Consider the following 11,181-nt stretch of genomic DNA (forward strand, 5'->3'; position numbering starts at 1 on the left):
GCTCGCCGTGCGCCGCGTCTGTCTGGAGGTCGCGGGCCTCCCGGAGGACGCGGGCACGTGCGCCATGCGCAGCGCCAAGGTCGCGCGGCGCGCGGGGCGCCTCACGGTCGCGTTCGGCGACGTCCGCGACGCGTGCCGCCTCGGCGTCGAGGCGTCCGCGCTCGCGTTGGCGGAGGCCAAGCTCGCGCGCTGCGCGGCGTCCGGCGGCGGCGACACGGAGGCCCAGGCGGCGCTGCGGGCCTACGCCATGCTCGAGCCCGTCGAGGCGGACCTGAAGGCCATCGCGATGAAATTCGGCGTCTCGGGGTGGTCCGCGGACGACCTGTCCGGCCTCGCGCTCTTCAAGGGCCACGAGCGGCACCGGGGCGCGCTCGTGGCGTCGCAGTCGAAGCTCTCCGCCGCGGACCGCGCGGAGCGCGCGGACGTCGCGAAGCGCCTGGTCTTGGCGACGGACTGTCTGGTCGACGCGCGGCTCCGCCACGGCGTCTTCGCGGTCGTGAAGCGCTACGAGCTCGCGGTCGCGCTGCGGCCCGACTGGGCCCGGGCCTACGTGAGCTGCGGCCGCTACTTCGACGTCCTGCTCGCGTCGCGGCGCCAGCAGACGTCGAGCGACGACGACGATGATGCTGGTGATGATGGTGGCGACGTGTTGGCGCACGAGTACGCCAAGGCGGCGATGACGTGGTACGCGCGGGGCCTCGAGCAGGGCGCCAAGGAGGCGCCGTCGGCGCTGCCGCGCCTCGTGACGCTCTGGTTCGAGTTCGGGTCCGTGTCCGTCGAGAAGCAGGCGCCCCAGAAGCCCGGCGCGCGGCCGTCGGCCAAGACGGAGCGCGCCAAGGCGCTGGAGCGGCTCAAGCAGGAGATCTACGACGTCGTCCGCCGCGCGTCGCTGTCCATCCCCGCGGCGGTCTGGTACACGGTGACGCCCCAGCTCGTGAGCCGCGCGGCGCACCCGAATCCGTCGCTCATGCGCGGCGTGTCCGAATTATTGGCGATCATCCTCCACGCGCACCCGGACGAAGCCGTCTGGGCCGTGACCGGTTTGACGCAATCTTTAAACCCGGACCGCAAGAAGGTGGGCAGCGAGCTCTTTTCGTTGGCCGCGAAGCGCCTCCAGAAGAGCGACGCCCACGCCCGCGACGCCGCGAAGACGCAGAAGATGCTCCACGGCGCGAAGCAGCTCTTCGCCGACCTCATCGCCGTCGCCAAGCACGTGCCGCCGGACTCCGCGGCGACCGTGGACATGCGGCGCATCGGGAAGCAGGTCAAGGCCGCGCGGGGCCTACTCGTGCCGACGCGCGCGGCGCTGACGGCGGCGATCGCGCCGCGCGGCAAGGGCGGCGGGCCCGACTGGCCGCGGTTCCCCGACGACTCGCCGCGCGTCGACAAATTCCAGGACAACATCATCGTCATGAAGTCGAAGGCGAAGCCGAAGAAGCTGACGCTGGAGGCGTCGAACGGCCGGGTCGTGCGCGTCCTCTGCAAGCGCGAGAAGGACGGCGACCTGCGGAAGGACGCGCGCGTCAACGACTTCAACGACGTCGTGAACCGGCTGCTCGACGCGGACGACGAGGCGCGGCGACGGAAGCTGCACCTGCGGACCTTCGCCGTCGTCATTCTGGATGAGGAGTGCGGTCTGATGGAGTGGGTGAACCGGACGCACGGTTTACGGTTCGTCATGGAGGCGGCGTACGGGCTGCACCCGGACGGCGCGCGGCGCATGCCGGGCTGCTTCGACGACCGCATCCGCGGGCCCTTCGAGCAGAACCAGCGGACCTACGCCCACGACGGCGTGGCCATGGCGCGCGAGTACCGCAAGATCGTGCTGGGCCAGTACGAGCCCTGCTTCAGCCGCTGGTTCGCGCACCGCTTCGGCGACGAGCCGGCCGCGTGGCTCGGCGCGCGCGCGACGTTCGCGCGGTCCAGCGCGATCTGGTCCGCCGTGGGCCACGTGCTGGGCTTGGGCGACCGCCACGGCGAGAACATCATGGTCGACATCGACCGCGGCGAGCAGGTCCACGTCGACTTCGACTGCATCTTCGACAAGGGCACGCGGCTCAAGACGCCGGAGATCGTGCCCTTCCGCCTGACGCCCCACATGGTCGAGGCCTTTGGCGTGACGGGCGTCGAGGGCTGCTTCCGGCGGAGCCTCGAGGTCGGGCTCCACACGCTGCGGCACCACCGCGAGACGCTGCTGAACGTGCTCGAGCCCTTCATCCGCGACCCGACGGTCGGCTGGAGCCGCACGGGCAAGGCCCAGCGCGACGGCGGGCCCGACGAGCCGCCGGACCGGGGTCTGGGCGACCGCAACGGCGCCAAGGCCGCGACCAAGAAGCGCGCGCCGCCGCCGCCGCCGAAGGCGCACGACGACCCGAAGAACGTGCTCCGCGTCGTCGCGCAGCGCCTCGACGGCATCTACAACGTGCCCGTGCCGCCGCCGCCGGGCTCGGCGCGGGAGCGCGAGGACCGGGCCCTCGCCCGCGCGCGCGGCGTGAAGAAGCCCGACGAGCTCCCGCTCTCCGTGCCCGGCCAGGTCGAGCGCCTCATCAAGGAGGCGACCGCGGACACGAACCTCTGCCGCATGTACATCGGCTGGACCCCCTTCCTGTGAGAGAGAGACCCCTCTCTTAATGTTGTTGTGCCTACCAGACGATGTCGCGCTCGGGCCGCACGGCGACGACGACGCGGTCGTCGAGCACGCCCGCCTCGATCAAGAAGACGTCCTCCGCGTGCTCGCCGTGGGGGTTGTCGACGCCGCGCTGCGCCTGGCGCGTCGTCGGGTAGACGTCGTCGACGACGCGGACGGCGGACTCGCCGGGGACGCTCGACACCTCCTCGTCCCAGACGAACGTCGTGCCGCCGTCCTCGAAGACGCAGAGCGGGTGGATCTCGCCTGCGGTAGACGCGTTTTTGCGAGCCATCGCGCGCGCGGGAGACGCCGCATCGCGCCGCTGTTCAACACGACGCCGACGCCGAGCGCGTCGCCGTCGCCCGTTTCGTACTCAACAATGTCGTTCTCCGCCGGCTCCCACCAGAGCCCGTCGCTCTCTTCGTCGTCCGCCGCCGACGCGCGCGGCCGATGTCTCTCGTGGGAGGCGCTCTGGTGCGTCGGTGCGATGCAGCGGCGCTGCCGGTTTGGTGCGAAGGAGCTCGCGCACCACGAGAGGAGCACCACGAGCGCACGCATCGGCAGTGCCGAGGTTCACGATGAACTCGCAATGATCACTTGTTGAACCGCCCCAGTCGCCTATGGCGCAGCCTGCGAATGCGGCCTTCGTCGCCGCGCAGCCCGCGCTCGTCGTCGCCGAGGCGCGGAAGCGCGAGGCCCAGGAATACTTCAAGAGGGAGCAGTGGGAGGCGGCCGTCGCCGCCTTCGGCGAGGCCCTCGCCACCGTCGCCGGCGCCGGCGATTCGGAGAAGGCCGCGCAGCTGCGGCTCGCCATCGCGCTGAACCTGGCCCTCGCGGCGCTGCGGAGCGGCGACGCGGCCAAGGCCGCGTCGGCCTGCGAGGACGCCCTCGCGCTCGACGGGGGCAACCTGAAGGCGCTCTACCGCCGCGGCGTCGCGCGGGGCCAGCTCGAGGATTGGGCGGGCGCGGCCGCGGACCTCGAGGCCGTCGCGGCGCGCGCCGGCGAGGGGGGCGTCGCCGCGGCGGCGCGCCAGGCCCTCGCGGCCCTCCGGGACCAGCAGGCGGCGGCGCAGCGCGGCGAGCGAGACGCGGAGGAGGCGGAGGAGGCCGCGCCGCCGAAAGAAGCCAAGCCGCCGCCCAAGTACCTCACGGCGCCGCCGCCGCCGCGGCCGGCGCCCAAGGTCGAGGCGCCGCCGCCGCCGACGCTCTCCGGCGGCTTCCTCAAGCGCGCGCGCGAGGCCGCGGAGAAGCGAAAAGCCGCCAAGAAACTGGAAGCCCAGGGACCAAAGAACAGCGAGCCCTGGAAGCAGGGCGCCAAGGCCGCCCTGGCCGCGCGCGCGAGCGCCGTCGCCGCGGCCAACGACGCGAGCCGCCTCGGCGTCGAGGAGCGCTACGTCGAGGCCGCGCTCGGCGGCGGCGGCGCGACGCCTCTCACCGCGCCGCCGTCGCCGTACACCGTGCAAGGCGGCGGCCTCCACGGCGACGTCTGGCGCCGCGCGGCGGTCGTCGCGGCCATGACGCCGCGGCAGCGCAGGGCCGCGCCGGACCCGGCGGACGGCGACCGCCTCGGCGCGGCCGCGGCGGCGCTCGGCGCGTCGGTCGCCGCGTGCTGCCGGCGCCGCGACGACGCGCGGCGCCGCCTCGAGGACGACGACCTGAGGGGCGTCGTCGGCGCCTGCGAGGCGGCGCTGCGCGTCGCCGACGACGCCCTGCCGGGCGCGGCGGCCGTGCTCGGCGACTACGAGGCGCGCGTGCCCGACGGCGGCGGCGCGTTCGGCGGCGGCTGGGCGCGCGAGGGCGCGCGGGCCACGGCGGCGGCGGCGCAGGTCCGCGCGCGAATCACGGCGCTCGCCGACGTCGCCGCGCGCTGCGCGCTGCTCCGGGGCGGGGCCGTCGCGGACCTCGCGGGCGACGCGGCCAAGTCCGAGCCGGCCGTCGACGGCTGCCTGGAAAAGTACGCGGCCGCGCGCCGTCCCGCGGCGGGCTTCGCGGCGGGCCGCCACCGGGGCCGCGAGAAGGTCGCGCGCGACGCCTACGCGGCGCGCGCGGCCGCGCGCGCCGCGCGCGGCGACGGCGCGGCCGCCGCGGGCGACGCGCTCAAAGCGCTGGCGCTGGACCCCTGGGCCGAGGACGCGCTGGAGCTCGTCGAGGACTGCCTCGACGCGACGGCGCTCCTCGAGAAGATGCGGTCGCGGGCCGTCGTCCAGAGCGACGACGCCGTCGCGGTCCGCCTCAACCTGTCGTCGCGGTCGCGCGACCAGCTGAGCCCGGGGATGGCGTTCCGCGGCGGCGACTGGGCCGACGCGGACCGCGGCGAGAAGCCGCTTCTAGCCATCCGGCCGGGCCAGAAGGTGCTCGGCGCGCGGAGGGAGGCGCGGAAGCGCACGGTGGAGCGCGGGTTGCAGGACCACGCGACGTACGGCTCGGTCCTCGACCTGTGGCGCGACGCGCCCGCGGCCTACCGGGCCTCCGCGCCCGCGGGCGACGACTCGAGCGGCGGGCCCGTGCACCTCTTCGTCTTCGCCAACGACGGCTGCTGGACCGGCGGGCGCCACGTCGTCGTGCCGCGGACGTACGGCGCCCTGAGCGTCGGCCAGGACGCGTGCCGCTGGCTCGGCTACAAGCACGACCGGCCCTACTCGACGTCGCTCTACTGCCGCGACGGCTCGGCGGCCGACGGCCTCAACGTGCTGCCCAACTTCTCCTGGGTCTGCGTCGGGGCAGGACAAGGGTGCAAAATTCCCAACTTCAAAGGCTCCTATCTCGACCGTTTTCCACTCGTTTTGGCTGATTTTTGGACGAGCGATCATCCCTCGGAGCGCTCTCGAAGCGTGGATGCTTTTCCTGGAACGCAAGCGCGCGGAACACTCACGTTGAATCACCCTTTTCCCGCCCAGGTCTGCGTCGGCGACGACTTCGAGGCGCAGTACGAGTCCACTGCGTCCGGCCGCAAGTTCAAGCCCTTCGCGGGCCGCATGGCCTACTTCCCGCCCGCGAAGCCCGGCGACGTCGCCGCCAAGTGGCGCGTGTCCCGGCCGGAGCTGCCCCGGCGCCACGCGCACTGGCTCGTCGCCGGCCGCGGCCGCGCGTTCGACTTTTCGCGCCTCGACGCCGCGCTCGACGACGTCGCCGCGGGCCGCGCGGCCCTCGTGCGCGGCGCCCACTTCGTGCCCCGGGCGTCGCAGCACTGGGACGCGCCCTACGTGAAAAACGCGCTCCTCAAGGCGGCGTCGCGCGACGTCTCCGCGGACGCCGAGGGCGCGTACGCCTGCTACCGGTCCAACGACGCGACCTTCTACGTCGAGGACGTCGACGCCTGGGCCAAGCTCCGCGACGAGGACGCGCCCCGGGGCGTCTTCGCCGCCGCGGCGACGACGACGGCGCCATTGAACGCGGGCGACCCGCTCGCGGACGTCGTCGGCGCGTACTTTGACGACCTCGGCGCGCTGGACCCGGCGACGCCGGACGCGAGCCGGCTGCTGCGCGTGCCCCTCTTCAACGGCGCGAACCGCGCGAAACGGCGCCTCGCGCCGAGCCGCCTCGACTCCGACTTCGACGCGGCCATGTGGGAGACGCTTCGTCGACAAGGTCGGCCGCGAGGGCCGCTTCGGCGACTTCGAGTCCTGCGAGGCGCGCTTCGCGCGGCCGGGCGCCCTCGCGACGCCCTGCCGCCACGACCGGCGGGGCCTCGTGCTCCAGCAGTGCCGGGGGACGACGCGCGTCGTCCTCTTCGACCCGCTGCACGGCGCGTCGCTCTACGCGTACCCGGAGCACCACCCGCTGCGCCGCTACGCGCGCCTGGACCTGGAGCGGCCCGACGTCGGCGCGTTCCCCCTCGCGGGCGAGCTCCGGGGCGTCGAGGTCGAGCTCGCGCCGGGCGACGCGCTCCTCGTGCCCCGGGGCTGGTGGCGCCAGGAGCACGCGGTCGACTGCGACGGCTCCGGCGAGAACGTCTTGCTGGAGCTCCGCTTCGCGGACCGGTCCCGGGACTACCGGTCCGAGGCCGTCGACCAGTACGCCATGGGCGGCGGCGTCCTCGACGGCGCGGACCTGGCCCTCGCGGCGTCGTTCCTCGAGCGCGACGCGGCGCGCGCGCTCGGCAAGCGCCGCGTCGCCGCGTTCGTCGACGCGCTCCGCGCGGACGTCGTCGCGTCGGGCTGGCAGGTCCACGCCGCGGCCGACGTCGCCGCGCGCGACGCGGCCGGCGGCGACGAGCGGGTCGCGCGCGCCGTCCGCGAGGCGCGCTTCGCCATCGGCGAACTGCTGGGCGTCGACGCGCTCGAGTACTTCGTCACGCGCTACCTGTCGGCCGCGCGCTGGACGGGCCTCGAGCGCCTCGACGCCAAGGCCGCGGCGGCCGCCGAGGACGCCGCGGCGCGGCGGCGCCAGGCCGCGCGCGCCGCCGCGGACCGCGCGGCCGCCCGGGCCTCCAAGGCGCCCGCCCCGGCGCCGCCGCCCGAGCCCCCCGCGGCGGTCGAGGCGCCGGCGGTCGTCGAGGACGTCGTCGAAAGCGACTCCGACGACACGGACTCGGACGACGAGGCGCCCTTCGTCGTCGACGTCACCGCGGCGCGGCTCGGGATCGAGTCGGACAGCGATTGAGTAAGTTTATTTTCGGCTGTGGATTTCAGGCGGGGATCATCGCGCGCGGTAGCGGTCCTTCGTGGCGACGAGCTTCTCGAGTAAGGCTTTGGCCTGAAGGAGCATCAGGACGACGCTCAGTACGACAACCGCGACCGTGAGGCCCGCGAGGACCGCGCCGACTCCGACCACGGACCAGCTCTCGTCCTTGGTCACGTCGGCCGAGATCAAGAGGCCGGAAAACGTGGCGAAAAAAAGGACCATGGAAGCAACGATCGCGAGCGTGTTGTCGAGGTCGTTCGAAAAGGGCCGAGCGATCGAATAGAGCGCGGACGATAGAAATGCGGTCAAGAGGCCGTAAGCGAGCTGCGTCGTGGAGCCGGGCTGGACAGTCACCGCCACGGCCGTGACAAGCAGACGACGAACGCTCTCCGCTATTTCGAACCACCAGAACCTCGGCAGGTAGTGCATCCACAAAAATCCGATGCTCTTCAGCGTGGAGTCGTCGCCCGCGCGACGCTGCGCGTTCTTGCTCTGCTCCGCGAGGGACGCGCGGCCGCACCGCTCGACGGCCTCTGTCTCTTCGAGGCGGACGCGCCGCGCGCCGTCGTCGCCGAGCGGGGGGTCGATCGCGCGGCGGCGCGCGACCACCAGCGTCGTGAACAGAGCCACGATGCCGATGGGGTAGACGAAGACGCACACGATCGCGTAGGCACTGAAGGCCCTAAATTTGGACGTCTTGCAGGAAATGGAGTAGTCGCACGCGAGCAAGCTGCGCCCGTCGTCGAAGGAGTCGTCGCAGGCGAACGCCTGGAATATCGACGTCGACGTGGAGCTGAAGACGAAGAAACAAAGTTTGAGGAAGAGGTCTATGCACTTGGCAGACCTGGTCTTCGAAACCACGGCGACGGTTCCGAGAGCCGCCGACGCGAGAACTGGTCCGATCGTCACGGCCAGCAGCCGGTCGTAAAACGAAAGCTTCTTCACCACACACTCCAGGTGGATCAACGAGAAGAGGTCAAGGTTCAGTGGATTGAACAGGTTGAGGACTCGCGTCAGCTGATCGGGCCAGTGCACGTGATAGTAGATGTCTGGGAGGTACGACATCGTCTGGAGGAAAACGACGAGGATCTTGACTTTCGCCATGATTGCCTCCTCGATGGCGGAGACGATGGCGTCGTAGTCGAAGCGCTCAAACGAGGGGTATTTGACGTCGAGGATAATGAGCAGGTCCAGCAAGCGCGGAGGCTTCAGAGACGGGAAAGCCGCGCGGACGGCAGCGAGGAGCGCGTCGAGGTCGACGATCTCTGGGAGATTCGGCAGGACCTCGCGGAGGATCTCGAGGAGCCCGTCGAGCTGGGGCGGCTCGAGGCTCGGGAACGCGGAACGAACGGCGTCGAGAACAAGATCGAGCCTCAGAGACGCGAGCGTCGGCATGCCGTCGAGGATCTCGAAGACCAGCCGCAGATCGGCCAAGTCCGGCACGTCGGGGAGCTTGACCTCGAGGGCGGCGACGAACCGCTGGAAGAAGCGGTCCATGCCCCATGACTTCTCGAGCGCGTCGGCGATGGACGCCTCGAGACTCTCTCGCACCGGCTCCAGGATGCGCTCCGCGCGGTCCGCCGCGGGGCTCGCCTCGCCCTCGAGGCTCCAGGTGACCGCGTACGTCGCGTCGCCGATGCGGCACGCGTCCGGGAGGTCGTCGCCCGCGACGACGAGATAAACGAAGGCGTCGCGCTTCGTGCGGCGGATCCGCTGGAAGGTCGACCCCGTTGCGACGGACGCGGCCTCGACGATGGCCTCGTCGCCGACGCTCTCCGGGACGGATCGCACGCAGGCAACGGCGGGCCTCGCCCGCGGCGTCTTCGGCGGTCTCTCGAGCAGCGGCTCCTCTTCCGAGTCGTAGGGGCCCACGCGGCGATTCAGCTCTGCCGACGTTGATTCGGCTCGGGGCCCGTGGAAATCCCGTGGTGTCGTCGCGGGTTCGGTCCGCGGAAGGGGCGCCTCGGCCGCCGCGCCGCCGCCGCCGCCGTCGTCGTCGTCGTTGTAGAAGGCGCCGGTGACGGCGCCGTCGAAGGGAAGAATCATCGTCGTGTGATCGTCGCTATCGTCCTCGCCCGGCGCCGGCTCGGGCTCGGGCTTGGGCTCCGCCGCGGCGACGTCGCCCGGGTCCGTGTAGAGCGGAGCGACCTTGATGACTTTTCTCGGTCTTTTCAGCGACGAAGCCGCTGGCAGCTGCCTCGTTGCGGCTCTGCGGACTGCCTTGCGCACCGCGCGCGTCACCAGAAACGGCGACGCGACGAAGAGGGCGAGGAGTAAAAGGTGAAATCCGAAAAAGTGGCGGAACCTCCTTGCTGCCGCGGCGTCGCAGGCGTGGCACTGGCCGGTGGACATGTCGCGGTAAAAATCGCGCTCGCAGGCCGCGCACAGCGTCTTGTAGTAGCCGTCCGCGCATCGCGTAGCGTTTCCCGCTCCGCCGACGCATGCGTCCTCGCGGAAGCACTCCCTGACCTTCGACGAGCCGGGCGTCGTCCGCCAGCAGCCGTCGTGCACCGCGATCGTCTCGATGGTGGTTCCCTCGGCACAGGTCGCATGGTCGGGGCACGAGACGCACCTCGAGCCGTCGATCGCGGTGTCGTCGTCCGCGAGGTAGAGGCCCGCTTCGCAGAAGTCGCAGGTCGTCGAGCCCTGACGGGACGTGCGCCCGAGCTGGAAGGACGAGCAGCGGTCGCAGCCAAGCTGGCCGCTCTGCGGCTGATACGTCGACGCCGGGCAGCGCTCGCACTGCTTTTGCCCGGCCGCGGGCTGTCGACGGCCCGGCGCGCACGCCTCGCAGGCCGTGCTGAAGGGCTTGTCCGAGAATTCGCCCGCGGGGCAGGGGCGACATTCGATCGAATCGGCCGTAAAATAGCCAGGCTGACAGACCTCGCAAAACAACCCCAGTGGACTGAACGTGCCGTTCTCGCAGGGCGCGCAGGTGATGTTACCGTTGTCAACCACGACTTCGCGTTCGCCGGGGAGGCAGTTCGAGCAGAATCGCTGCCCGAGTCCAGAGATCCTGCCGGCCGGGCAACCCGTGCAGACCTCCGCGGCGGGCGCGTTGGAATAGGTATTGTACGGGCACAATTCGCACGTCGTGGCCGTGGTCTCGCTGGCGAATTTTCCCGCAGCGCAGAGCTTGCACGCGCCAACGAGCGGCACGTAGCCGTCGTCGCTAAATTTGCCGGGTAGGCACCGCGGCCGCGTCGGCGCGGCGCTGGGCAAGCTGGACGGCGAGGCCGTCGGAGTGGTCGAAGGGGCGGCGCTCGGAGCGCCACTCGGAGCGCTGCTCGGCGCAGAGGTCGTCGGCCCGCTCGTCGTCGGCGTCGCAGACGGAATCGCGGTGGTTGGGGCGGGAGTAGGTTTGGGTGTCGGCGTGGCCGTCGGCGCGGGAGTAAATGACACCTGAAAATCGATCGAATCCACGAGAGACCCGTCGTCCGTGCACTTTAGGGTGAGCGTGAATTCGTTCGAACCCGCGTCGCCGGCGACGACCTGCATCTGCTGCCCGTCGTTGGCTATGGTCTGCGAGCCGACCTCGTTCCCGTCCGGGTCGGTCAGCGCGACTTCGACGGTCGCGCAGCCGGGGCCGCGGTACGCCCAGAGGAGCTCGCACTCGATGCCGTGGACGCACGTCGACGCGGAGCCGATGCTCGTGATTGCCAGGACGGAGGCCGTGGGCGGGAACGAAGGGGCGGGCGTTGGCTTCGGCGTGGTGGGATTTGGCGTTGGAGTCGGAGTCGGCTGCGGCGTCTCGCAATTTGACGAAAAGCTGACGCCGCAATCGGCGACGGCGCAGCTGGACGAGGTCGCGAAGTCTGACGCGGAGACAGAGCTCGAGATGCACCAGTCGAGGTCCTGGTCGAAGGCTGAAGCACTCAAGAACATGCCGCCCATGTTCGTCACCTTCGACGGGGGATCCTCAGAGCGAC

General features: G+C 71.5%; 2 protein-coding genes across 2 annotated transcripts; one reads left to right on the top strand and one right to left on the bottom strand.

The window, feature by feature from the left end:
* Positions 1-387: 387 nt before the first annotated feature.
* Positions 388-2,644, top strand: AURANDRAFT_36497 (hypothetical protein; the record flags this gene model as incomplete). Its single annotated transcript, XM_009035999.1, has 3 exons — positions 388-1,675; positions 1,820-2,380; positions 2,498-2,644. The coding sequence occupies 3 exons, from the start codon at positions 677-679 to the stop codon at positions 2,609-2,611; spliced, it is 1,674 nt and encodes a 557-aa protein (XP_009034247.1).
* A 7,323-nt stretch (positions 2,645-9,967) lies between these two features.
* On the bottom strand, positions 9,968-10,393 carry AURANDRAFT_6877 (hypothetical protein; the record flags this gene model as incomplete). Its single annotated transcript, XM_009035913.1, has 2 exons — positions 9,968-10,171; positions 10,214-10,393. Coding segments are annotated over 2 exons (384 nt in total), but the record flags the coding sequence as incomplete, so codon positions are not given.
* Between the last annotated feature and the right edge of the window lie 788 nt (positions 10,394-11,181).

Source organism: Aureococcus anophagefferens (genome assembly GCF_000186865.1).
Source record: "Aureococcus anophagefferens unplaced genomic scaffold AURANscaffold_4, whole genome shotgun sequence".
NCBI classification, from domain to species: domain Eukaryota; class Pelagophyceae; order Pelagomonadales; family Pelagomonadaceae; genus Aureococcus; species Aureococcus anophagefferens.